The sequence below is a fragment of the Lonchura striata genome, chromosome 22 (genome assembly GCF_046129695.1).
Source record: "Lonchura striata isolate bLonStr1 chromosome 22, bLonStr1.mat, whole genome shotgun sequence".
NCBI lineage: Eukaryota > Metazoa > Chordata > Aves > Passeriformes > Estrildidae > Lonchura > Lonchura striata.
The window spans coordinates 7078926-7105676 of NC_134624.1; the positions used below are offsets into that span (position 1 = coordinate 7078926).

Here is a 26751-nt window from a genome sequence, read left to right on the forward strand (position 1 = left end):
GTCCAGCAATATTTATAGGGATTTCTGTGTCACTGACACAAGTCTTGCTCACTTTTCTTGCCATCAGAGTCAGCCCTTTGTGTCCTGCCACTGAAGTACACAGGTAGGGAGAGCAGGACATGGCTTTTTGAGAAAGCCAGATCCCCATCTGGGTTTTTTGGGAGGCTAAGCAAGGCAGGGCATGGACATGGGATCTGTGCTTTAATGCACAGTGCTTCTAGAAAGAGAGATTTATCACTGTGTAGAGGATATTCCCATTTTAACAGATTTGCTCACTATGGGTCAACAGATCCAGCCTCAACTGGATCTTACCTGTCCCAGCCACAGGTGTGATACTCATCCATTTTCTCCTTCCTTTTGCCAGAGCAGCCCTGGCCTCAGCACTGGGGCCAAACACAACTGACCATCTCTATTTGCAAAGTATTTGGCACCCAGTGCTACCCCAACTACATTATAAACCTTCCCTGTGCCAGCACTGAAATAAGCATCTTGAAAGAAAAAAAAATTTGGAGATATTTAATGAGAAACAAACAGGAACAGCACAAAAACTGGCAGGACTTCAGGAACCAAACACCTGCATTTCTCTGTTTAGTTCTGTGCTTTTCTCTGTGTTAACTTTGCTCTTTCAGTATTATTCAACAATGTTTGTTTGTTTTCTGTTTCAAATCAATTGCTCCAGCACCCATGGGATGAACACCAACAATATCTCTGTGGCTTGGCAACACCACAAATTCTTACAAACTATGCTGAGCTTGGCTTTGCCAAATTTCTATTTCTTTCCTGGCTTCAAACCCACTGCCTAACTGGTAAAAACGTAATAGACATAATCTGTTAAAACATAAAACAATAATCTGTTGAGTGAGGCAGGAATGAACTTGGACTGGTTAATCTGCTGAAGTACATCTATTTACTTCTGTATCTGATCCAGCAAAATCCAAAAAAAGCAGTTAAGAGAGCAGGCTCAGACTTCTGTAATATCAGGGTGGATAAAATGAGCACAGAAAAGGATTACTCTGAAGATAAACTCCTTTTTCAGGTGAAGCTATTGATTTGTTAGCTTTTAGGATACCACCATGGACTGCAGAAACAGGAATAGCATCTGAAGAGAATCTCCCTCTAGAAAACAATTAATTTCCAAGTTTATGCTAAGAACCATCCCTTCCTCCACTCTGAAAGCAGCCTGATTTGCTTTATCTTTCCACAGCATGAGATTCTTTCACAGCAGGGAATCTGCTTTTAAATGATGTCTGAAAACCACCACATAATTAGTAAAAATAGCAGCCACTTCATCAGCTTCTCTTGTGATGTGGTTCCTCAGATAAAGCAGGAGCCTGTTGGTCTCTCATGGTCCCAAAACCCAAAAAGGAAACTCACCTTTGCTGGATGCGTGGGTCAGTTTGCACCAAGGGCAGGATGGCTTCCAGCACTTTACTTGCTGAGCCTGGCAGCATCTCCAACACTTTGTTATCAATTGCCATTTTGTCCACAATAGTCTTAAAGTAGCGCAAGGCACTGACAACTTCCTTCTCCTTTTCCTCTAGCCATGATACATTCTGAAGAGGAGGGAAGAAAAGGAGAGATATGTTAAAATTTCAGTACTTTTAAGGGTAGAGTTCCTTTAACAAACCCAAAGTTTGGTGACACTGAGGTGTGTTCCAGGAGGAGTGCAAAAACCCCCTTCTACCACAAACACCTTTAAATTGAATTACTACTCTTTCAAAGGAATCCGTAGTGCAAGATTAAACCCTCACTTTAACCTTCAGAATTACCTGCATTCCAAACTGAAGGCTGATCTTGATCAGTTTTGGGCTAAGATTAGCACCACTGATGACATCAAGGACTCTGCTTTGAAACCCATACCCTAAACTGGGCCAGTGAAAGAAAAAACATTTCACAGAATGGTTTGGTTGGAAGGGATCATAAAGCCCATCTCTACCCCCTGCCATGGGCAGGAACACCTTTCACCATCCCAGGCTGTCCAAGCCCCATCCAACCTGGCCTGGGACACTTCCAGGGATGGGGCAGCCAAAGTCGCTCTGGGTAACCTGTGCCAGGGCCCCACCACCCTCATCGGGAAGAATTTCCTATTATCTAACCTAAACCCTGCCCTCTGCCAATTGAAAGGCAACACCCCTTGTGCAATTACTACACGTCCTTGTAAAATACATGAAAACACCCAAATAAACTCCACTCTGATTAGCCTCTAACCTGAATCATTTTGTGATGCTGTTGGAACAAGAGAACTCACACAATTTCCACGAGGGCCAACTGTAAAAGCTAAGTTTTGGCACTGGTGAATGAATGTTGCAGAAGGGAACAATTCACTGGAATAAAGCTGAGTTGTGGTCACTAATTTCTGTGCCATCACAAACACAAGAGGAGGAAATTCAGAAGTGATACATGATACCTAAATGGCATTTTGGACTGTGATAGTTCTTAAAAGTTTACAACAGGATGCCTGGAGGACTTTTAAGGCCACAAGTAGTTTCTAAATGAGATTTAAATTAACTACTGAACACTGCTAGAAAAGGAGCAGAGAGCTTAGCAGAGACAGATTTCATCCATTATCTCCTCAGTAAATTCAGCTTCAGGAATTAATGACCTATGGGCATTGTGTGCTCCCCATATTCTTGTCAGCTGTTAAACTGTTGCTTTTCTGCAAAATCAGACCAGCAGCCCAAAAGGTTTTAGGAAGAACAATTTATAGACAGCACTGGTTAGTAATTTGGGGCCAGTTGCATAAAAGGGTTAGAATCCCAAGTTCCATCTAGCTCCAACTTCAGAAGTCTAAGTCCCAATCCAAGAATTGCAAACCACCCTGTCATTTTCCATCTCATCTGGGCAGTGCCCAAAATCTGCTGCTGCTTCCCCTTTGGACAACATTTCTTGCCAGGAACCTCAAGTCCTGATCTACAGCCCACAGTGCCCTGAACTCCCTTGCTGAGGAGCATCCTGGCAACTCACTGGGATAAAAAATGACATTTCCCATTTTGTAGGGATGTGTCCTCACCACTGCAGAGTTTATTCCAGGATACAGAATCTTAAAAACATTTAGGTCAGAGATAACCTCCAGGATCATTGAGTTCAGCCATTAATCTATGGAGAACCTCGGCCTCTTCCAAGGTTTTGCACTTCATATGAAATGTCACACAATTTAGGGATCAGAGAGTCTGGTCTGTGAATTCCCTGGGTAAGCAGGACCATGGTCCAGCAGTCAAAGCTCTCCAACAGTAGTCAAAAAATGCAGACTGCAGTTCCTGCTCCCATGGCTGTTTATGGGTTTCATTCAACAACTGTTTCCTGTAGAAAGGCTTGTGACTTAATAGCTTAAACACTCTCCTGGTGTGCTGGTGTGCAGAAGGGATGGGCCTGACAGAGTTCAGGGCTGAGAATGACAACTGGAAACACAAATCCTTCTGCTGAGCACACCAAGGGATGTGAATCCAGCCACCGGACACTGGCGGGGACACAACACTTGTTTTGGGTGGGTTTTGTTTTGTTTTTTTGTTTGTTTGTTTGTTTTTATTTTGTTTGGTTTTTTTCCCCCTGCTAGTCCTTTGGGTGACATTCCCCAGGAGCACTTTGTAATGAATCCTCTCCCAAGGCCCAAAGGCATCATTTGTAGGTGTGCACAGAACCATGGAATGGTTTGGGTTGGAAGGGACCTTAAATCTCATCTCACTTTTATCCCCTTGCCACAACTTCCACCAGACCAGACTGCCCCAAGCCCTGTCCAACCTGCATTGGAACACTTCCAGGGATGGGGCAACCACCCATATCTCTTTTAGGCATTAAATGGGAAAAAGTTACAACTCAGGCAAAACAACATCTCTCCACTCCCTGCCTGACACATATAGATATTTTTGGATGATTTCTGAAATTTTCCCTTAATAATCAAATTGCAAATGCATCATGTATGAGACACAGCTGAAAGGGTCACAGTGAGCTGTACAGAATACACCCAATTACAAAAGCTGGAATCATCCTCTTTTTCCTTACATTTTGGCAGTGTAAAACCTATCATAAGTCTGTATATAACACTGAAGGACAGTCCTGGTCCTACAACAGGGTAAGAATCACAGATAGGGTTCAGGGGACAAAAGAAGGTTGTGAAAAGAACACCCCCAATGTTGCCCCCTTCCAGACATAAAGGGAAACAGGAGATGATGATGTTTGCATGAGCTGAGCATATCCTTCAGCTTATACATTGTGATTTTACATTAATTTTTAGTATTGCTATTTCTGCTCTACGGTGATTATCTACTTCAAGAGCACAAAAATAGCATCTTAAATAGTTAAGAGGGAGGGAGAAAAGGATGATATTTGGTTTATCAAGTGAGCCTTCTGACAGAAGATCTCCCATTTGTCAACTGATGTCTGTTCCAGTGAGAAAACCTGGCGACAATCCAGGCACATCCTCTTCCCACTCCCTCCACTAAAGCAAATGAGCTGACTACATCCAACTAATTGATTAGTTGGGCAGTAGCTATTAAAATAGGTAAGGAATGAGCCAGAAATCAACAATATTTCTCAGTATAAAAATGAATGCAGATTAAATAATCATGTACAGTAATAAAAAAAATGTCAAGTGTTTTGTTTTCCAATTTAAAAATTCCCAATCTGTACAAAAAAATATTTTAATGTCCAGCATGGCTTATTAGTAAATCCTCTTGCACTGTTTTTAGGGGAAAAATAGAACAGCAGAGACTTCATCTATTATTAACATGCATTTGCTATAGACCACATTTTGAAAAAGGCTCTTCATTTTCTAATGTATTTAATGTGGTCACACATCAATTTAAAAGTAGGCCACTAAATTATCTCAAGATACCATCCTGAAACATCATTGGAATTAAAAGCCTTCAAGGAGTACTCTCACTGTTGCTTTGTGTTTTTTTAATATTTATTTCTAAATAGTACTCAGCAGTGAAAGGTGTTTGGCTCCCTAGAAAGCATTTCCACAGCCTCCTGGGAAAAAAAAAAAAAAAACTGTCATCATCTTCTACCTGATGGAGCAGAATAGGGTGAGGAAGGCTGCAGAGACTTTTCTGGGTGTTAAGCAAGTCACACAGCCTAAGAAAACTTTATCTTGCTGGCTGCTCTCAGTAACTCCACAACAACTCTCAACAGAGATAATCTGAAAAATTCTGCATGTCTGGCGCTGCACACTGGATGAGACTTTGAACAGCTGAGAATGATGTTTAATTATCCAAAACAACCTCAACTGTTCTTAACTTCTGGCTTCCATTTGTACTTGAAAACTGACTGCAACACTGTTGTCACAGAGAAAAGTCTCCAGCTCCATAATCAGGTCACAACGGGAGAGGAGATAACACAGATCAGTTTGTGACCTCATTTCTTAGAGGACCTGGAGTACATTTGGTGTGAGGAACATGGTGCTGGATCAGCAGCTGCTCCAACACTTCTGTGTGACTCTCCCTGCTGGTGTCATCAGAGATTGAGCACATCTTTGGACCAGCTTCAAGGATGTGCTGGCCTGGGTCTGGGGTTTTTGAAAGGATCACACCCCAAAACCAGGCAGTTTTTTGGAAGCTGTAAGCATAACCCACAGGGTGTGCGTGTGGGGAGGATGTGTCAGGCCATACACCATGTTCCATAATGAGATATTTAAATGCTTATGGAAGGAGGTCTCATCATGCTCTCCAAAGGGAAGCACACATCTTGATTTAATACTACACAGTGCTGTTTATAGGCAACCATAAAGTGGCCCTGAGGATCCCTGAGCTGCAGAATTATGCAGAGGACAAATTCACACATCAGATTATGATAAACTGAGTACCAGGAAGCAAGAAACCATCAGGATAACAGAACATGGCCTTTGCTTACTTTGTTCACTGACTTCTCTGGTGTTTTCACTGTCAGGTCAGCTTGCTTTCCTTTCTTTGAGGGTGTTCTCTTTATTTTGGGTGAATGAAACTTGCCCTTCAACTTCATTGTGAACGAGGAGAGATGGGAACGCTCAGAATCTAGAAAAACACAGAAAAGCATTACTGGATTAAGGCAAATATGTTGAAACCAGGGATGTTACAGCATTATCTGTCTGGAAGACACTTGCACCATGTAAATTTATTAAGTGGAAGATAATAACGAATAAGCTACTGCTCTATATTATGTTTCAAACCACAACACCACCATAATTTCCTGCTTTCCTCAACCACAGTATCACCAGCATTTCCTGCTTTCCCTTGGAGGCAGGAACACTGCAAAGCAGAGGCAGGGACAGTGGGACTGCTACTGCTCTGTGCCTTGGAGGGAAGAGGAAAAACACCTCTCTTCAAAGCACTTCTCCGCAGAAGGTCCTGAAGTACTTTACAAAGGAGGCAATCATCGTGCCTCTTTGGCAGATGAGCAACTGAGTCAAGGGGATGAAGTGACTCCTTCACAGCCCTTGGCTGCAGGTCAGTGCCACAATCCCAGGTCATGCCCTTGCCAGGATGTTGATCTCTACCCACTCTGCAGCACCAATTTTGAATGTGGCCCCACGGATAATCTGAACAAAAATGCCAGCCCTTGTCATCTGCAATGGATTTCATTTCCAGTGTACCAGAAAAAAACAGAGGAACCCCTTTGATACCAGCGCATCCTTCAAGAAACTGAACTGCAGAAGTGCTCAGCCCTTTCAAAAATTGTATTTTCATTGTTTTTTGAATACCTAAAAGAAGAAGTCTCAAAGGTTTGCAATCATGCCGTACGCAGACATACTGCTGAAATACATTTTTATCTGTTTAACCATGAAGCTAAATAAAACTAAGCTGTCTTGTAGAGAGCAATTTAGAGAGTATTTTGAGCAAAGAGCACTTTAATAAATTAAGGTCTGAGTTGCTCTCTAGTGACCCAGATAATTCAGCAGAAGTTCCCCAACTTGTCTCTAATTACATTATCAAGGAAAGTACACAGTTTTGCCGTATGTTTCATTTTTCTTTTAGGTTCTTTGAGCATTAAGTGCACTGGCTGTAATGAGTCCAGAGGACAGCCCCATGCATGCAGCACTGCAGCACCTCATTAAGCATGCAGACTGCAAACAGCAAATGCTGCTGAGTCAAATCTAGCACCCAGCAGCTAAACACCACAGAGCAGTGCTGCTCCTCATACTCAAAACCACCAACCACAGCTCAAGGAAAGAACCTGTCTCCCTTTAAACCTGGTTTCCTGGCAGCAGCTCTGACCTCTGTGAGCACACCCACCAGCACTCAGGTTAGGTATGTCCCCCAGACCAAGATTTTGCAGGCATCCTACAAATGGAAGCTACATGAGCACCGATCCTAATCTGGGCTGGCTGCAGACCTGTTCTCCACTTACAGGAGTAAATGTTTTCCCAGGTTTTCTTTGTATCCTAAAGTCCTGCTTAGTGCTCTGAGGAGGGAGGCACTAAAAACCTTGGCCACTGCAGATAAATCCAGGCGTATCAGTTGGCCTCTGAAGAATCACTTACAGCAGCTGGCACCCCAACTTAGCAACAATTTACGTCAGTGCTTTACATCCACAAGAGGATCTCCAAACCTTTAAAACCTCTCGTCTCCACAGGGTGCTGAAGGTCACCACTGAAGAGAGTTCCTGGCTGCTGTGATAACACTCTTGAGCTCCTCCCCAGAAAATAATTTGCATTTATTCCATACACCATATGAGAATTTCCATATTTGCACACACATGCACGCTTGCCATGAAAAGTCATGGCTCTGAATTAATTTTTTGAGAACTGGCAAACAATTACAATAATTAATCTACAGGGAAGTAATGGTGACAGCAACAAATTATGTCTGGCTCCTCCATGGGCTGCAGTGAGATCCAAACTGCAGGTCTCAGTAAGAAAACACTCAGTGCCTACAAAACCCTTGGTCACCTATGGTGATAATTTTGCATTGTAGAGACAAGATATTTGGAAGGGAGAAAGATTTTAAAAGATTAACATTTTCTTTCCTCCCTGCCACTAGACATCTCTACCCAGCTTCATGTGGCAAGCATGTGAATGGCTGAACCAATGTGTCTGCATGGTCAGGAACCTCCAAAAGGAGCTGCCATCAGAGAAAGTTCCTTTTCTGCTGACAGCAGATCCTCTTCACCACCACCACCAGCCAACCACTACCCCTTTGTTCTTTTTATCCTTTGGTCACAACAAATAATTTGTGTGGCACAGTCTGAGGGGAGATAGACACACACAGCAAGGACAGAAGCAAGTGGCTGGAGCAGAATAGGAACTGCTTAAAATAGTACTGGTGAAGTAAACCAGCTGACATTTGCAAAAATAATAAACGTTACTGTTTGAACAGCCCTGCTAAGTCCTGCTTTGAAGATCACAAATTAATGCAGCTTTTTACTGCCATGGCTTTCTGTCTACACCAAGCACTTTCCAGCTCTCATCTGCTCACAAGTTTCTGATGCATTTGCAGTTAAACAAATGAGTCACAAACCAATATTCTCTCACACTCAATTACACTTAGCACTTAAAATAGCGCTTTTCTTGTTCCAAGCACATTACAAACACATCGTTCTCATCCTTAAACAGTCAGGCCTTAACCTCACTCTGCAGATGGGAAGCAGGCACAGAGGTGAAGCAACTTGTCTAAACAGAGCAGAGGGTGAGTCAGTGACTCTGGTACAGCATCTCCATCACTCTGCCGGCCCTTGGCCTCTCCCCCTGTTCATGGATCGAGCTGTGGAGCTCCTGTGATTGTGTTCAGTGAATGCCAACAGAATTATTCGGCACACTGGGCTTTACAGTTTGCAAGCTGATACATCATTCAAGCATTATAAACAGAATTTGCTTTGTAATGAATCTGGATGAAGTGGTATAAAAGAGAAGTGACACTTGAGCAGGAAGGGATTCCAGCTCACAGGTGTAAGGGACCTAAGCTTTTACAGACAAAGCCTGAAACTCTCCTCCAAAGAGCACAGCTGAGCAAAACATCCTAGACTGGTTACCACAGCACTGCTTTGAAAAAGTTATTTTTTTAATACTATATCCTAATTGAAATATCTTACGTGTCCTGTGTGTCTGTCCAGTTAAAAAGTTCAAACAGCAGAGAATGCCTTTACAGATTAAATAATTTGATAACATACAGAAAACAGAGCCATGGCAATGCTCAAACCACTTCTGTCCCTCTGCTCCTTCCTGCCTATCTACAGTAACCAAACCCCTTAATGCAGCATTGAGATTGTTCTTAGCTTGGGAGCTTGCCCACTGGAAATTATTCTATCATATTACCCTCACTTCTTGTTGATGAATAGCCAGCAGTGTTTAGCTGGAGTCTCAGCAGTGGCTTTCTCCTCTCTGGTGTGCAGGAGGAGGGTACCCCACACTTACTTCTATGAAGAGTCAAAATATTTGTGAGATGAATGGGAAAAGTCAGGGTAATAAACTCAATGAAGTGATTTCAACTGGAAGGGGGAAAGAAAAAAGTTGTATCAAAGTATTTCTGTCTCAAAGGAACCCCTGACTTTCCATCCCCTCATATTTCACCTGTCTGGATGCTCTCTGCTGCTGCGCACAACTGGAAAAAAAAGCCCTTCAAAATGTCTTTATTAGAGATCTGAGTTTTTTGATTTCTGACTGGGAGCTTCACAACATCACTCGTTTCATAGCTAATTCCATCCCCTGTCAGAGAGGCTCCCACTCCGCCGTACTTGAACGTGCTCCAGCTGTTGAGTCATGGCCCTGCTCAGCTCCCAGGCTCGTGTCTGGGGTCTGACCACACACACACCACCAGGAGCTCACCTGACAGGCCTGATCCAACCAGCCCTGCTGCCAGCTGTGCCCAGAGGGGTCTGCAGTATCCCCCCAGCCCCCGGACCAGGCACACCTTGGCTAAGGAGACCACGGCCAACTCAGAGCCACCCGATTCCCCACCACGCCCCAAACTCCAGCAACTGGTGCTGCTGCTGCCAGTTTGCCAACAGAAAGCTAAATGTGGTGAGGAAAGAACTGCAGGTTTCAGGTTAAAAGGGAAGGCAGATAAATCAGCTTATGTGCTTGTGGGAAAAGAAACTAAGGATGCTTAGGAGAAAGCCTGCAAGTCAAAGCCCAACATCCACCTCTGCCATAGTCAAATGGTTACTCTCCACTTGAGTTCAAATAAAGGCCAGAATAAGTCAAAACACACACAAGCTGGTGAATTCCACCAAGCTAAGCCAGTAGCAAATTATCTGCTTTAATGTCAAAGTGAAAGTTCAGCCTTTTACAGAGCTCAGTCATAACAGAATTTCCATCTGCTGGGTGCCACTCGCCAGCCTCGTGTAACCAGCACATGGGAACCTTCAGAAATGGGAAATAATGCCCTGCCTGCTTCTGCACCTCCTGGTCCTGTTTTTGTCACTACTGTTCCATGGCAGGGAGGCTCCAACAGCTGGGACAAGCTGCTCAACCTGTCTAGTGCTTGGATCATATAAAACTAATTGAATATAGACTTATTTAAAACCCCACAAACTTTAGATTACAGTACCTTTTCTTTCCTTCACCTGAAAAACTAAACCCTCCATCTTCTCTCTATGTGTGTTTGGACACCAAAACCCTGCAGCTTTAGAGGGGACACAACCTTAAAAAAGGGGTTATAGTTAATTTTCCAGCTTGTCCTGACTCTTGCACCTTGTTAGAAAGAACGAAGTGGAATCTAAAAATCTTATTCCACAAATGGTTCCTTTTTCAAAGGCCATTTAGGTCTCTGCTGGATGCACATATTTAAAAACTATCAGATTAAAAATATCAGCGGACATCTCTCCCTATGTCATAATGAAGCTATTGTGCACATTTTTAATCAACTGCTCCTGCCACTTTTGCCACGAGTCCTTTGAAGGCAACAGTGACTTATGTAATGAGTTACACAACAATGCCCATTAAAATGGCATTTGTTCCCTTGGGCTCAGCTCCATCATTTGAGAAGACAAAAGGCAAGTTGCAAGGCTTCAGCTAAACCCTAGCTGACAGGGACTTTAGGGGTTCTGAAGCAAAAGGCAAAAATAACGAGCCAGAGTTCAAAATGACCTTTCTGCTGAGGATGTCTGTGCTGTGATGCAGCACCCAGCGAGAGGCTCTGGGGCTTACTGCAGAAGCAATTCTGCTCTCAGAAACACAGGAAAACAGGTGACTCAGGATGGGCAGACAGGCAGATGCGAGCTTACCACAATAATCACAAAACATTCTGCAAAGCAAACATCTTCCTAGATTGTATAGGAATATTACTAGAATTCCCAACAGCTTCCTTCCACCCTTAGGGCAAGGGCTGTATCTGTTACATACCTGTAAGCTCACAGATCAGGGGGGCTGTGCCCTGGCTATAGCTTTTGGGCTCTCTTGTAATGCAAATATTAAAATCAGTGACTGACAGAAAATCCAAGCCTTTGAGCTTTGCAGGAAACAGCAGAGCTCCTCTGCAGGAGAACTGGCACAGGAGGCACAGTGTGATGCTCACCAGTGAGCTGTGGGCAAGAGAAAACAACTGCAGGGGCACTTGTAAAAATAAATTTTAATAATCCTGTCTTGTGACAAAATGTTTAAGCCTGCCAAAGTGTCTATGAAGGTGGAGAGAAAGCACAAGGTTTCAAGGAGGATTGAAGGAACAGATGAGGAGGACCCCAGATAAATTCTCCACCCTTTCACACCTGCAGGTGCTGCTAGCTCTCCCATTACACTGCAAACAACCTTCAGCTACTTTTCGCACCCTCTTTCTCCAGAAGTCCTGAGGATGTTTAGAAGCCTAAAAATGCTGATATGCAGCACTTGTGCAATGCTGTGTGTTCCCAAAAGGATGAACTGGGATCCTGAGTACAGAAAAGGCAGAATGCGACAGAACAGAATTAAAATATCCCTTGTAAGTGTATCAGCATATCACTGCTGCATCATGGGTGCTCAAAAGCCTCAGACCTACTACTCCCAGCTCTGTGAGTTTGCTTTCCTCAACTTTGCCATTATCCCCAGAGACTGAAGCAAGAGAATTAAAGCAGAAACAAAAAAAGACCTGGTAGGGGACCTGGAAAGGAAAAAAAAAAAGGGAGGGTCCGGTGTCAATCAGGAAGTTTGCCCACCCTAACCTTTGTACCTTAGGTGGAGTTGTTTGTAAGCTGCTCCAAGTCCTTCTCCAGGGAATCCAATTGCTAGGAGAGCTGCCAGGTTTTAGAGGAAAACGATGGAGGAAGGGCAGCTGAGAATCAAACAATCATTCTCGAGTGCTAAAGGAACTTCTCCTCCAACATCACGTCACCTTGGAAGCAGCCAGCTTTTGGGAGCGGAAAGCCCGACTGCCCTTTTTCTTTTCTGGCAACATTACAGTGAATGAGCATAAACCAGCGAGCATTAATGATGTGCAATGACAGCACACAAACTTCTCTGGAAAAGGGAGGCTCAGTTCCCTCTCAGCTGGCCAGGCAATGCTCACTGACTCACAGGCTTCATTATTTTTATGCCGCCCTCTGGGGCCTCCAGAGGAAGCAAAACATTTTTATTCGTCAGAGAGCACATTTTTATTTTGATTTTTTTTTTTCTTTCTAAGCAGCCATGAATGAGGGATCTCCAGCTGCAGCAACCTCACATGGAAAGAGCTCGCAGTGTTTGCAAGGGAATTGGAAGGCAGAGAGGGTAACTCATCAATTCAGCCATGTCTCCCAACTGCACTGAAAAGGACTGGCTTAGTCAACAACATTAATTTTATGGTGCATTAGCACTACATCTCTTCTTTCTTCAGTATCATATCTGGAAGCAAATCTTCAGGTTGCAAGGAAGATGCACACAATCCAGCAAGCAGAAGTTCAGAGCAGCTGATCAGATCCCCCTCTACTCTTTTTGGCTGGTATTTCAGAATAGAGAAATCTCCTTGTTTGCCGATAAACCGGGAATCCTTTACCTGCTGAAAACTGCAGCAGTATTGCTCAACTGATTTACAGGGGGAAAAAGAAATTTAAAAGGCAAAAAGCTAAAATAAATCAAACAAGGAGAGATTTAAGGAAGTAAAACTGCTACCCAAGTTCAGTCTGGCTTTGAGATTTCTTTTTGAACAAGATACTGTAATGTATTGATAAGCAGCAGACAGGACTTCTGCTGTGTTTTATCAAAAGCTGCTCCAGCAGACTGGTGCCATATCAACCCCCAAGCAGAAACACCAGCAATCACCAGCAAACCTTTGTGCAGCATCTGGCGAGTCTCTGGTAATTTCCCATCTAAGAACTGATTTTGCACAGCCCTGCAAGCCCCAGAGAACTGATGGGATTACAACACTGGTAACATGACTCGTAACTCCCCCAGTGCCAACAGCACTAGAACAACAAGAGACTCAAGTAGCCTCCTACGCCAACTGAACAATGTGGTCCTTGCTCACCCTGTTCTACCCATGAAAGCCACCAAGGATGTTACCTAAACATTTTGTTTTAAATGAAAAAAATAATCCAGCTACCAGGCATAGCATCTGAATTACCTCAGCAAACGGCTCCTAACACAGAAATTGCAACGGTTGAGAGGGAATCTGCTGAACTTCCCTGCTCACCAAACATGACTTAATATGGGGTCCGTGGGCATCCCCACTTGTCTAGCAGCTTCTGGAGGATATGGTCATGACAGTGATTCAGACATCTAAAAATAAAGCCCTGCAGGCACAAGTGCGTGCGCAGCACCTGAGTCACTCCGGGCTGTGGGAGCCCGGGAGCCAAACTCATCTATTCCATTGACACCACTGCCATGGCCAAGCAAAAACCTCATCACCGAGCTCTGCTTCAGCTCCTTCTCCCCTCCTCTCATTCTCTCAAGCCCGTTTAAGTTCTTCCCAAAAAACCTTTGCTGGGCTTGGGTTTCAGTCTTGCGGCCGTCAGCTTTGAAAGTCAGAGCTGAAAGATTATAACCCAATGTTGCTGAAGCTGTTTATTCATCTCCAAGGTGACAGGATGTCGTCACAGGCACTTGGCAGGCCACCAAGCAGAAAGGCATTATTTCAGATGCTATAGGGAAAGCCTAATTGCTCACAACCTGGCCACAGGTTCAACAGCCGACAGACAAGGTTGTAAGTGAAGCCTTGGCTTCTTGTCTGCCCCACAGCACCGGCTCTGAATGGGAAAAACTCAGCCCTCTTTCATCCTTGGAGAGTAACCTCTGCTCTCATTCATCAGGCAATGGAAAAAAAAAAAAAAAAAAAGAGAAGCTGGCTCAGATCTGCCTGACACAATTTCCAGTTGCTTTGGACATTGCTAATTATAGTCATCTTTATTTTTGACCTCTGATTACAGACTCTTTGCACATTCAGTCTGAATGGCAAAGATAACCCCTCTTTTCTAGTAGGCTTGGGAGGAACCTTATACCCTGCCCAAAAGCCACCGCCCACACTCATCCGAGCTGAGCACAAGAAATAAGATTGAAAACATGGAAAGCATTTGCTTAAACATGCTCGGTTTTACTTCCTTCTTTAGCAAGTGCCACAGATCAAGGGCAGCAGTCCAGGTGAAAGTGTGATGTAAGCTCTTTTCCATGCATGTCCCGAGATGAGCTAGCTTCTCCACACAGGAGCCTCATTTCTCACTGTTCTGACTAGCACTGTATCCTCAGGGCTCAGATGCTGAAAAGCAGATATTCACTTCAGTAAGATTAAACATGTCTGCACAACTCCAGTGCACCATGCTGGGGGCTCACATCTCTGCACGAGAGAGAAAAATGAATTTCAGGAACCAAGCCAGCACTATCTCCTAGGGGCACTGCAATACCAGTGTAAACTTCCCTAATACTGCTTACTCAATAAAACAAGGCATCACAGGAGGGCTATGCAAATCCCTCAACTTTGAAGTACTGCTCTCCTGTTGCCCCAAAGGAGCAGCTCTCTATCTCCACACACCCAGACAAGTGTGTGTGTGAAGCAATACAGCAGCACTGCAGGTGTGAAATTTCTGATGTAATCAGGTCAGAAGCTGCTCTGACATTATTGTTGTGCTGCTCTGTAAAGGGTTAAGGAGCTGCAGGCCATATCCTCAATTCCATACTCGTTCTATACCTGATAGGATCTGCAACCAAATCACCAGCTTTATTGCCTGCCTACGGGCAGGAGAAAATATTAGTCTTCTATAAGCATGATTTGAAACATCAGTGCCTCCAGCAAGGGGAAACCAAGATGTTAATTGAACTGAGCAGCCCAGGAGGGAGCTCCCTCTTCCCTTCCTTAGCTGTAGGATTAGCATATCCCTACACCACCATGGCAGGAAACATGAAGTACCTTAGGGAGTCTAAGTGGGATGTCTGTCTTTCACTCTGCTGCACATAAACATGAAAGTTACTTTAACAGGAAACAATTATTTGTGGCAGCTTTCTATTTTATCCCATGTCCTCATGCCTGAATTAGAATCTCCTGGTTACACTGGTCTATGGTCAACAGGTTTCAAGGGAAAGGCATACTGACACCAACACCTGCAGTTCTCCCCACTCTTTTTGGCAGATCCTGACTTTGAAAGATACAGAAGACTGAGTTTCTGCAGCAGCAAACCCCATCAGATTTGTACAAACATCAACAACAAGCCTGAAGGAATTCATCCCATCTCTTACTCATCTCAGCCTACTGAAGACTTGAGGTTTCAGCAGCAGAAAAGAGCCACTAGAATATTACTTGTTAATTTAATTTTGAGGAAAAAGCTGCTATTCTCCAGCTGCTTCAGAATATTACTCAGCCTAATGCAGTGACAAGTCTGAAAATCCACTTAACAAGGGGATACCTGAGCCTGATTTCTTTGGCACATCGTTCTTTGCTGGCATATCTTGTATCGCCCTATCTGTATTTAACAGTTACTGTCATCTTTAATGGAAAGTCCCAAAAGGGGGCCCTACTAAGAATCAGTTTCAATTTTTCAATGAACTTTCAGTTTGCTCACACTGGAAGCTGGCCTGAATTTCAAGAAGAAGTACCTTCCATACTCATATACAAGAACCCAACAGCCAAAGGGAACCCAACTCAGGCTGGATTTCACCAAAACCAAAGCAGAACCTAATCTCAGCATCTCTTTACAATCTTGCTGAAACTATTCTCTTATCACAGAATAAATCTTGGGGCTACTTCAGTGATGTTTTTATCAACATCCCATTTCCTGATCATATCCCATCCCATTCAGGGCATGGCATTGGCTTTCAAAAGTGAGATCTTGACCAGAGCCAGCCAGGAAGACACACGAATGCATCGAAAGACCATGACCCACTCCAAGAAAAATAACATGCTTTAAAAGCCAGTGCCCAGATTCTGTGGTAGAGAGACCTTGAGATTCTATAAATAAGAAATAATTTTGTATTTCTATTTAATTTGGTTTTGACAAAACAGCAAACCCACAACTGCCAAAGCTATTTAAGCCTGTGCAACACAACGTGCGACTCCGTGGCGATCCTGCCATCAGCCCTGAAAGGTGAATCAATACTAATTTCAGTTTGTGGTCTGTTGAGCAATACTTTGGAGCTTTAGGAGGTCTGTTTGGAAAACAGCAGCCAGTTTGTAAGAGGAAACTTCAGCTCCACGAGGCCTGGAGCCATGTGGTGCAGGGTCAGGCCAGGCTGTGCTCCGCAGCCTCCGGAGAGCACGAGCCTGGTGCCCTGTCAAAGCTTCACTGTGATTAACTTTATGCTCCTTCACTGTGAAAAACAGGCAATAACCCAGTGATTTGTGCAGTGCATTCAGCATGTCACACAGCTGGGTTCAGAGAGACATCAAGAGATGTTTATAGAAATACCTGTGGCACTGTGGAAGGGTGAACACCTCCCAGATCTTCTGGGATCACTGTTACCAACTGGTAATGCACAACCTGCCCACAAAAGCTTCACCCCAGCTGGATTTTGAGTCTACACCAGGATCCAGCCAATAAGTACAAAAAATTACACTATAAATCATCTTTCAAGTAAAAGACAACCACCTATAATGTTGCAAGCACAGAACTGACTTCATATATATGATCCATGTTTATTAATATCACTTTGCAGTATAAGAATCTAGCACTGAGATTTGTGTCAATGTAGTAAAAAAGAATCTTTTTTTTCCTTTTCTGCTCAGAGGAAACAACCTTGTGTTGTGAGGAAGGGGTTTCAGGGGGAATCAGACACTGCAGGCATTGACTGCAGGACCTCCAGGAACATCTGCTCCACACAAGGACCACTCTCCCACAACACCCTGCACGACTTCACAAGATTTGCAATCTGAGCTTGGACCTCATTTATTTTAGCACGTTTTCAGGAAACTTTCCTTTCTACCCTGTTTACAAATTTACACAGCAAACTCACTTTGCCTCCCTCCCCAAACAAACACACATTTTGCCTTTTTTCTCCTCTGTATACTCATGAACTTTGAAGCTCAGCAAATAAACTCTCAGCTACGTCCACTTCTAAACTGCTGATTTCTGTAGAGGAATGACAGATGGAAGAGAGCTCTCCTGCTTCATTTTTGGCAACTCTACAGCCAGAAGTCTGAAGACACTCAATGTGCCCTCATTCCTCATTAACCTGAGAGCCACTTTTATATCTACTGCAAAGATTGCAGAACTGGAATATGGCTGAAACAAAATTTGAAAAAGGTGGTAGGTTTGGGAAAAGCTGCTTTATTAAAATGTATTGAAACTCCTAAGTCCATCTGCAAAAGGCTCCTGCAGCTTTGTATGACTTTAACCAGTACCATTTCCATGTCTGTCCCTGATATAACACACCAGCCATAGGTATAAAACACCTCTCAAGGCTTGATTGCTGCTATTTGATAGAAGACCAACACTATATATAGCAGTCACAATGATAATTATGAAACTGAACCCATATGGGAACTTTGAAAGACAGCCCTCACAGAAGATACTTTCAACAGGGATTCAAATCACTTATAAAAATAGAGAATTTAAAAAAATATAAAAAAAATATTTCTTCAAGTACAGTCAAGTAAATTTGCTATTTTTGGCAGAAAACAGAGCAGGTGAAGAGCTGAGCTGGTTTTCTGGCAATTGTACAAATCTACTTTTAGGGAAATCACTTCAAACTGTAACACACCAGAATTTATCATGATAAAACAGGCAACATTCAAAACCACAAGAACCCTGTAGCTCAGACTTTATAATGAGGGGGCTTCTCCATCCTGGAAAGCTTGAATCAAGGTGAAAGTTGGAAACTCACATGTATTATTCCCAGTTAACTCCCTACAAAGTTTTATTTTGGAATATGACTGTCTACTTGCAGAATAAATTTAGCTAATTAAAAGGCAAAAGGGCAATATTTAGAGATAGTTCTCATATATATGGGAAGTTGTTTCTCAAAGATAAAGTCAAGCTTTGTTGAACAGAAGTAGATAACAAACCTCAAAGGAAGAGATTTTTCTTATATGAACTGTCATTTTTTTTTTATTTAAAGGACACTCCTGTGTAATAAGATATCAGGACATAACCTCAACATTTTCCATTGTAAAGCAGAAAACCCTATTTTGTGCTCTCCTGTCAAGAACTGGGTCTGCATTTGCAAAACAACCCAACGAAGAAGCACCAGCTCCACTGAAATACTTTGTCATTCAGGAACTCAGGGCAGGGAAAGCCAGCTCCAGACCCAGCAGCACAGCTCTAGGCTTACATTTGATCCATAGTCTAAACAAAGCCTGACCTAGCACCAAACAGCCAGCTGGTTTGCACACAGAAATCTGCAGAATGTTACTTTTGCCCCTTTAATGAGAAAACTGCCATCTCTGTGTCTCCAAACTGACCGTGTGATGGTTTCTCATTTTACAAGCCAGAAATTCATGGCAAAAATTGATGAGGAGGGGATTCAGAGCAGGTGACAGCATCAGTGATGTGAAAAGCTCACACAGAACAGATGCAGAAACACATCATCATTGGCAGATGACCCACCTGGGTGATGGCAGCTCAACTCCTGAAGTCACCAGGAGCAGCTTTGAAGGACAAATGGAATAATTGTGATCCTGAAGCCACATAATATTCCTGTAATGGGCTTGAAACATGCTGCTGGTCACAGGCAGCACACAGTAAAGAGTTTGGCAAAGCTGCCCAAGCAATAAACAGGTTACTGTGAAAGAAATGACCAATGCTCACAGCAAATGACCCAGCAGAACCAACCTCACCACCCCTAACGAGCTCTCCAGACGCAACAGCATGAATGCTTACAGTCATTTTCAGTATTTCAAACCAAGAAACTGCTCCTCCATATTCTTAATTACCTCCCACAGCAAGACAGACAGGGATTTGGAGCCTCCATAAATGCTCAGTAGTAGAGAAATCAACCCATTAATTTTCTAAAATTAGGGCTACTAGGTTTATTTTATAGAATTACTAGCCAAACCAGAGTCCAATAATGAGATGATCTATTTGGAAATAATATTTTGCTTGGAGGAAAGAAAGAAACATTGTTTTCATCTCTAATACCCATAAATCACTGTATTTACAGACTACAGCTAGGGGACTCAGGGCCAATCTACTGATAGGCTTTCTCTTCTGTTTGCACCGTGTCAGCATCTGCTCTCTTCATGTGAAAACAAAAAGCTGCCCAAGGAGATTATGGCATTTTCACACCCTGGATCACCCAGGACCCAAAGAGTCTGCCTAGTTCAGCTCATTAGGAGCACACCACACTTCGCATTTCCTACTACTTTAATATTGTAAGTGTTTAGTGAATATAGGGTAACACTGGTAAAGCAGCTCTTGCTCAACTTCAGACAAATATAAGAGACTTCTTTATTACAAAAGGTGAAGTCACATGCTCCAAGGCTCCTTTCACAAAGTGATCATGGGCATAATAAGGTGAACACCAATAGGTACAATCAAAGAACACCCTCCTGTCCCTAGACATGTTCCTACTGTTCAATTACACTGTGGCAGACATGGATTGTTAAAGGATTTTCACACACCTAAGGAGCCATGTCTGGCAGTGATTTATTTATTTAAATAAACACATTACACCTATAATTACATAGTGCTTTTAAAGAGAACCCCCAAAAAACATCAAAAAACATTAAACTGCAGGGTAAAAGGTAACAGTCAAACATGAGAACAATCACAAGGAAGAAGAGACATTAAATTCCAGAAAAAAAGGGCAAATCACATGGATTTGAAAGCTTGCTAGGGGCTATGCAGGGCTATACAGAGTCCACTTATCACAGGTAAGAATTCAGATTGAATTCTGGAGGTCTAATCTGAAATACAGAGAGTCATAATATTCCTGGGGGTAAACAGCTCCAGAGAGCATCAGCATTGCCAGAGGCTTCTTCTGCCAAATTACCACCACTCTTACTTGAATTGACACCTCCTGGTTGTGTACTAACACAACAATCTTGTATTATATTAACCTCAGTCAATCATTTTTCCTCCACAGAGGCACAGGCCAGGAAGGGAATTTCAGAGTTCAAGCCCATTCTCTTGCTGGATCATAAAAATCCCAGCATTACTGTATCACACAAAAGGTCTCCCACTGGGACTTGATGCAAAACAAGGAAAACCAAAACAAGGAAACAAAGCAAACAAGGAGAAATCCTTAAACAAAGAAAGAAAATCTTTGAAATCATTGGCCCATCCACTTAAGTGCTGTTAATTCAAAATTATCTTGATTCCAATAGCTTGTTGGAAATTTTCAACGTAGTATGTGTCACTTTATTTAAAAAACACGACCTACATTTGAATTTCTGAGTAAGAGCACAGACGTACACAACGCTTTGCATGCTAAAGATGCGGCTTTATAGTGGCTCAGATTTCACACATTCCCATCTTTGAACGGCAAATCTGTTCCCACTCTGCCCATTGTTATGGGATCTAAAAAATCCAGAGCCACAGAGAGCACCTGACCTGGGAGTTCTGATAAAAACCAGGCTATTGCAGAGAGACAGCAGGAAAAAAGAGGCCGCTCCACTCTTTAATCAGGTTGAAACGCTTGGCTGTGGAGAGGGGGGTTCAATCTCTCCAATCCACATTCCCATCGCTCACGCTGCTTTCTTAATTAGCAGCAAGTGGACAACAGCTGTCAGTAGCCTGGAGGCCAGAAAGTTATCAGCAAAAATGGAGAGAAACACAGAACGGGGCTGTTAAATGCACCAGTGGTCAATAGAGGCAAGAGATCCATCCACAGGCAACATGGGATGCTTTGGGTTGGAAGGGATCATCTCATTCCAACCCATGGACACTGCCTCATCCACTGACACTGAGAGGATGCTCTTCCTGCTGGCTTTAGTCTGGTTATTTTAACATATGACTAACTGTAATTCAGGTTGTTTTGTTTTGGTTTTTTTTTTTTTTTTGTTTTGTTTTGTTTTGTTTTTTTTTCAGTATTCCCGTAACAGGAAAATTTCAACTAAGAATAAAAGGAAATGGGAAGGCCATCCTAATGTCTTGATGAAAATACATGGGGGTCAGTTCAAAGGCACAGCAGAATAAAGGCTTCAAGATTGTTCCAGAGATTTTAGGCATAACAGTTGAAGCACAGGAGAGAGGGGGAAGAAAGGATGCTTTACTTAAACAGTAGACAGAAATTTTAGCATAAAATAGAAACTTAATCTAGAAGCCCTAACCTCAAACAGCACAGAAGAAAAAGACTCTACTCAGTCATTATTGTCTGTGTATTAAATCCTGTAAGCCCAAGTCACTGCCTTGACCTTACTGTACCATGTATTAGACTAAAGTGGGTCAGGAAGAAAATTCATTCCCAAAGAGGTGACACCCTCTGGTCAAACCATGTGCTTATCTTGTAACACAACTCACTGACTGTCTGGATGATCAAGAAATAAAGTAATTGCTTCCCTGTTGGATGTCCTGATTACTGCCATTTGTGGCAATAGGGATCTCAATTCAATTGCAAGCAATAAAATGTATTATTAAAATTCCCCACTGCCCATTTGTTACTGATAAATTGTCATCACCCCAACTTCTTCAGAAAAGTCAGGCTTCTTTTGAATTTGGCTTTATTCTACCCAGAAAGCAGGGATTTGGAGCAAGTTTCTGAGGCCTGGCTGGCAGTTCTACCAGTTCTAAATATATCCCAGCTTTCTGAGCTTGAACTTATGCAAGGGAAGCTGGGACGAAGATGGAAGTATTTCCCCAAGCTGCCAGTAGACTAGCAAGACATCTAAAAGCCCTCATCAAATTAAGTGCTTAATTACAATTCAGACTTTGAGACTCTGGAAATTAGGATAATCTTCTGGGAAATTTAGCAGTCTCCCACAAAAGAGATTGCAACATACAAGCCAAAAAAAGCAGAGAGCTTGGAGAATGTTATCCCATCAAATCACACCTTGTGCTAGATTCCTCACCCTAATTCCTGGGGAATAAGAAGTGAGATCCACTTAATTTCAGGTTCTTGAACCATTGGGAAAGATGAGGATCAACATTTAGGAGGCTAAATTGGGAAAAGCTGTCTCATGTAAAAAGCTGAGAAATGTTTGTTGAGTTGATGGAGAGCTGCCTGTGAAGGAACCTTATCTCACTTGACTTCATGAGGGACTGTGAGGTGAGGCCACAAAGGGCACGGCTTGGAGAAGGTCTCGACACAGTCACTGGAACAACCACCAAAATTTGGGCAGCACAGCAATGGCTGCAGGCTTGCCAGCTCCGTTCCTCTAGGTGGCATGATCTGTGCACGCATCACCTGGATCTTCCCACGCAGACAGATGTCACCACTACACAGCACTACGTCTGCCACTCTCACTACCTAGTGACATCCCTAAAAGCATCAACTAACAACCCACTCACAGGCTACACAGCTCCAGTGATGACTGAAAAGCCCACAGAAGCTCCTGGAGAAGCAGAGATCATTTGACCACAGTACCACGTGGAGACACAGCATAAAATGAAAGGAGGGCAGGAGTTGTACTCACTGTTCTTTCCAACTTTCCATCACCACCCATCATGAAGTCAGAGGTACAGAAGAAATGTCTGCACAATACTCTAAAAGTGTAAAGCTCTAGGTGAACACTAAGCATTACACATTTTCCTTTTTGATTCATGAAATTATTGCAAGGGAAGTGAAATCTTGATCTCAGAATAAGCCGGAACATCCCACACTTCCCATTGTTACCACTCTCATGAGCCATCACCCAGAATCACACGGAGCAGCAAGAGGAGCTCTGCTGCTTGGGCAAGATGTGCAAGGATGTTCTTTTGTGTGACACATGTACCACTGCTTGCTGGCACATCCCTGTACATCTCCAGGACAACGCTGCCGAGTCAAAACCTTGTGACACAGAGGATGCACTATGAGCAACATGAGTGTTACCATCCAAAAAACCTGCAAACTAAGAGAAACAAAGGGGAGGGAGAGCTGACAGGGAGGAAATCATATCCTGGTATCAAAGACAACAAAGGACAGAACAAAATGAAAAGTAATCCAAACCCAGAGCTCAAATGGAGAATGAAGGAAGTGATTGAACTCGGGCTGGAGGTATCTCAGAAGCTGAGCTATGACACTGGGGTCACATGGATAATGAAGAAGCTGTAGGGGAGAGGGTTTTTCCCATCAGCAGCTTATCTCTGCACACTCAACTTCCAGACAGGTTCACATCTGGAGCATTGCACTCCTTGCTCACTGTTTTTTCTGTGAGCCAAAGGTCAGCAGTGCTGCTACAACCTCCCATACCCTGGATGAGCCCTCTGGAGCCTGCTGCTCACACCTGGTACTGATCAGAGGGGTCTGGACCAAAATCAGAATTTCTTTTTCTAGATAATGTCAACTACAGAAATTCACAAAAACGTTCATTAATTCAAAACAAATCTTTTGGCGGAAATCTATGGAAATCTATATATAATCTCATCAGAAGTCAGCTCTGTGATTAAAACCAGAGAATATAACAAAAGAAGTCACAACTTGCTCATCACCAGTGCATTTCCAGTGAGTGCCTGGCCTAACACAGGTCCTGGCAGAAACCCAGGCTAGGTCACAGGGTGCTACAACATCAGAGAATGCTCAAAGCCATGCAGCCAGCAGAGATGCCTACCTGCAGAAACAAAAACTGCTGCATTAACTCAACATGGAGTAAATCAATTAAATTTGTACCCTGGAGCAAGAGTCTGGGGAGTGTCCAGACAAGCCTTAACAAATATTAACTAGCCTGAAGTTAAATACCTCTCTGTAAACTGTCCTACAGACTTTGATACCCTAAGAACCAGAATATTTTTCCCCAATATAAAATTCCAGGCAAGTGAAAATATGAAAGCAGTTCTTCATACAGCTTAACTAGACTGATCATTTAAACTTGAGCTGCTTCCTAGAGATATTAGGGCTTTCACAAGATTTTTTCTGTGGCTTACTCATAATGAACAGCTGCTCTGGCAACTGCTGGAGTCAGCAGGTACTTCCTGCCCTGAAAAATAGTCATCAATATATCTCAGTACAGAAAATCATACTCTCTTTAAAACAATTCATGATAGGCTTTAGATACCAACTGGCTCCATGACAAGGACACTCCCTTAAACAATGGTTACACCCTGTATACAGCTAAAAATGAAATAGCTGAAAAGGAAGACATTTTACACAAGTTCCCAGGGTAAAGCACATCTGAGAAGCACTGGTCTGGGACTGACATTGTTCTATTGAAAGAATAAATATCTCAGTCCAAATTGTATTTCCTTCACCACCTTCCCACACTTGCACAAGGAGAAAATCCCTCTGAGCTTTCCTTTTATACTTCTGGTGCTCTCCGACAGAATGAAAACCCAGCGTTTTATAAGACTGCAAATAAATTAGAAGTGCTGCAGATTATGATTTGCCCTTTTGTTAACATCACTGATAGCACCAGTGAGCCTGTTTGCCAGCATAGGAGAGGTCTGAAACTCTTTCAGTGTTGACTTTAAGCTGAATACAAATATTGAGTGAGCTGCCTGTACATGGAGTCCTCAACCACAGCGAGCTCCTCGCATAGCAATGCTGCTTACAATGCTGCCAGTGAGCAAGGGTGTCAAAACAAACATCATTGTATTAATTGCATCTGTTGATGAACCAGCCCAAGAACAGCCTTGTTTCAATCACTGGCTTTATAAGACAGCACTGAAATGTTACTGTGAGTGTTGAGATGGATGAGTCAACAGACAAAATACAAAAGCATTTGTAAAGAGAGTCTCACTGGAGTAATTAGAAAAGCTGCACAGCCACACAAAATGATGGCTTTTATTGACATAGCTTGCTCATAATAGTCCTTAACTTAGTAATGAGTTTCAGTTTTGTTTTCTGCAACCTTTCCAGTCAAGGACAGGCAAACACACAAGTACTGTTACCTTTGCAAAGGTGAAAGATCAGTAAACACATAACCAATCTGAAAATAGTTCAAGAAGTCATGCCAGATACTAATCCTCACTTGGGGAGATACAAACGGCTCTTCCCTGTATTTTGGAAGCTTTCCTTGACCTTGTGGAGTAAAAGACCTCTCAAACTACCAGGTAAATATAACACTGGGGCTCAGGGTCAGCTCAAGGCAGGAAGCACTGGCCACACATCCCCAGCCAGCCTCTCCTCCTGGTCTTACTCGGCTGAAATAATCTCTGCAGTGTCACATAAGGTCAGGAGATTCAGGTTACTGAAAGAATGACATTTTAAACCTGATCTCTCTCATCCAAAACCATCTGCAACTCATCTTTTAAGGCAGAGATTATTCATTCTGGGGGAATTATCCACTAATCAGTTTTTATCTCCAAATGAGGTCCACACGCTTGCAGCCAGGTCTGGCAGAGGTTTAGGTTCTTCCACTCTCAGGGCAGTCTCCCACTGGACAGATTTTAAAATGCAGCTGATGGCAGCTCCATGTGCTAAGAAAACCAGCCCAAATTTACCAACCATTACCATGGGCCAAGGTAGGTACAGAGGTACAAAGCAAGGCTCCAGTTACGAGTCACCTTTACTGGGCTGGGGGTAGTTTTTTACACCTTCATGCCCAGGGAACTGCTGTGTGAGCTTTCACAGCACCCTGATGTTCTGAAGTAGGATAGAAGCAAGCAAAACCACAGTGCACAACAGGAGAAGGAGACACGAACTCTGATATTTCCACCCAAACCACATGCACAGAGAGAGGTCAGCACAGAGCTCTGGCTCTCAGCACACTTGCTCACTAGCCTGGCTGCTACTCCCTGTGATATTTGTCACAGCCAAGTATGAAACTCAAGAGAAGCACGTGGTCCAGTGAAGTCAGACCCCTGCATTCTGCAAGTGCTTCTCCCCTACTTATTATAGCTCATCCTTCAGCTCTGCCCTGGCACACCAAAGCATTTTCTATCCACTGCTCAATCAGACAGCAGTTCCTCCAATTGCTTCTGCTCACCAGTACGAAATTCACGTTCAGCACCTCCCAGAGGTGACATCCCTGTTCTGTAGGGCCTTCCAAATAAGATGTGCACTTCATCTGCAATTATCATGCAAAAATACCCCCACAAAAATCCAGGCAGATAAACTCCCTCCTGCATTTCACCCAGAGGCACACAAAGGCAATTACTGCAGAACTTGCAGTTTGCATCGGTAAACACAGCAATGTAATAGTTTTGGGTTATCCGACTTTCAGTTTTGAGGACTATGTTAAAACAAAACCAAAGCCAAACCAAAACCAAACCAAACTCACCCGGATTTCTCCTGACAAGCAAGTTGTTAAACTGGCCCAAAATCGTATTTTACCAAATGCAAAAGAGAAATTCTGGAGATTCTTCAGCTGGTATGAATCAGGATAAAAGGCATTTCACAGCTGTAGAAGTGAGAATATTTCAGGAAAAAAAGAGATGTTTTTAATTCCCTCTAGTTCATTTAATAAATTCTAAACATCATAGCCTAAAATAATCCTGACAGACAAAAGTAGCCCAGACCTT

General features: G+C 43.1%; 1 protein-coding gene across 8 annotated transcripts in view; it reads right to left on the reverse strand.

Annotated features, from left to right (window-relative positions):
• RAPGEF1 (Rap guanine nucleotide exchange factor 1) overlaps window positions 1–26751 on the reverse strand; it is an 84770-nt gene that overhangs the window by 46867 nt on the left and 11152 nt on the right. For all 8 annotated transcript variants that reach the window (XM_077787889.1, XM_077787886.1, XM_077787888.1 and 5 more), the window contains exons 2-3: window positions 5848–5987; window positions 1375–1553 (exon numbers count right to left, since the gene is read on the reverse strand). In XM_077787889.1, the coding sequence (XP_077644015.1) occupies window positions 1375–1553; window positions 5848–5987 (319 nt within the window). The remainder of the gene's footprint in view (window positions 1–1374; window positions 1554–5847; window positions 5988–26751) is intronic.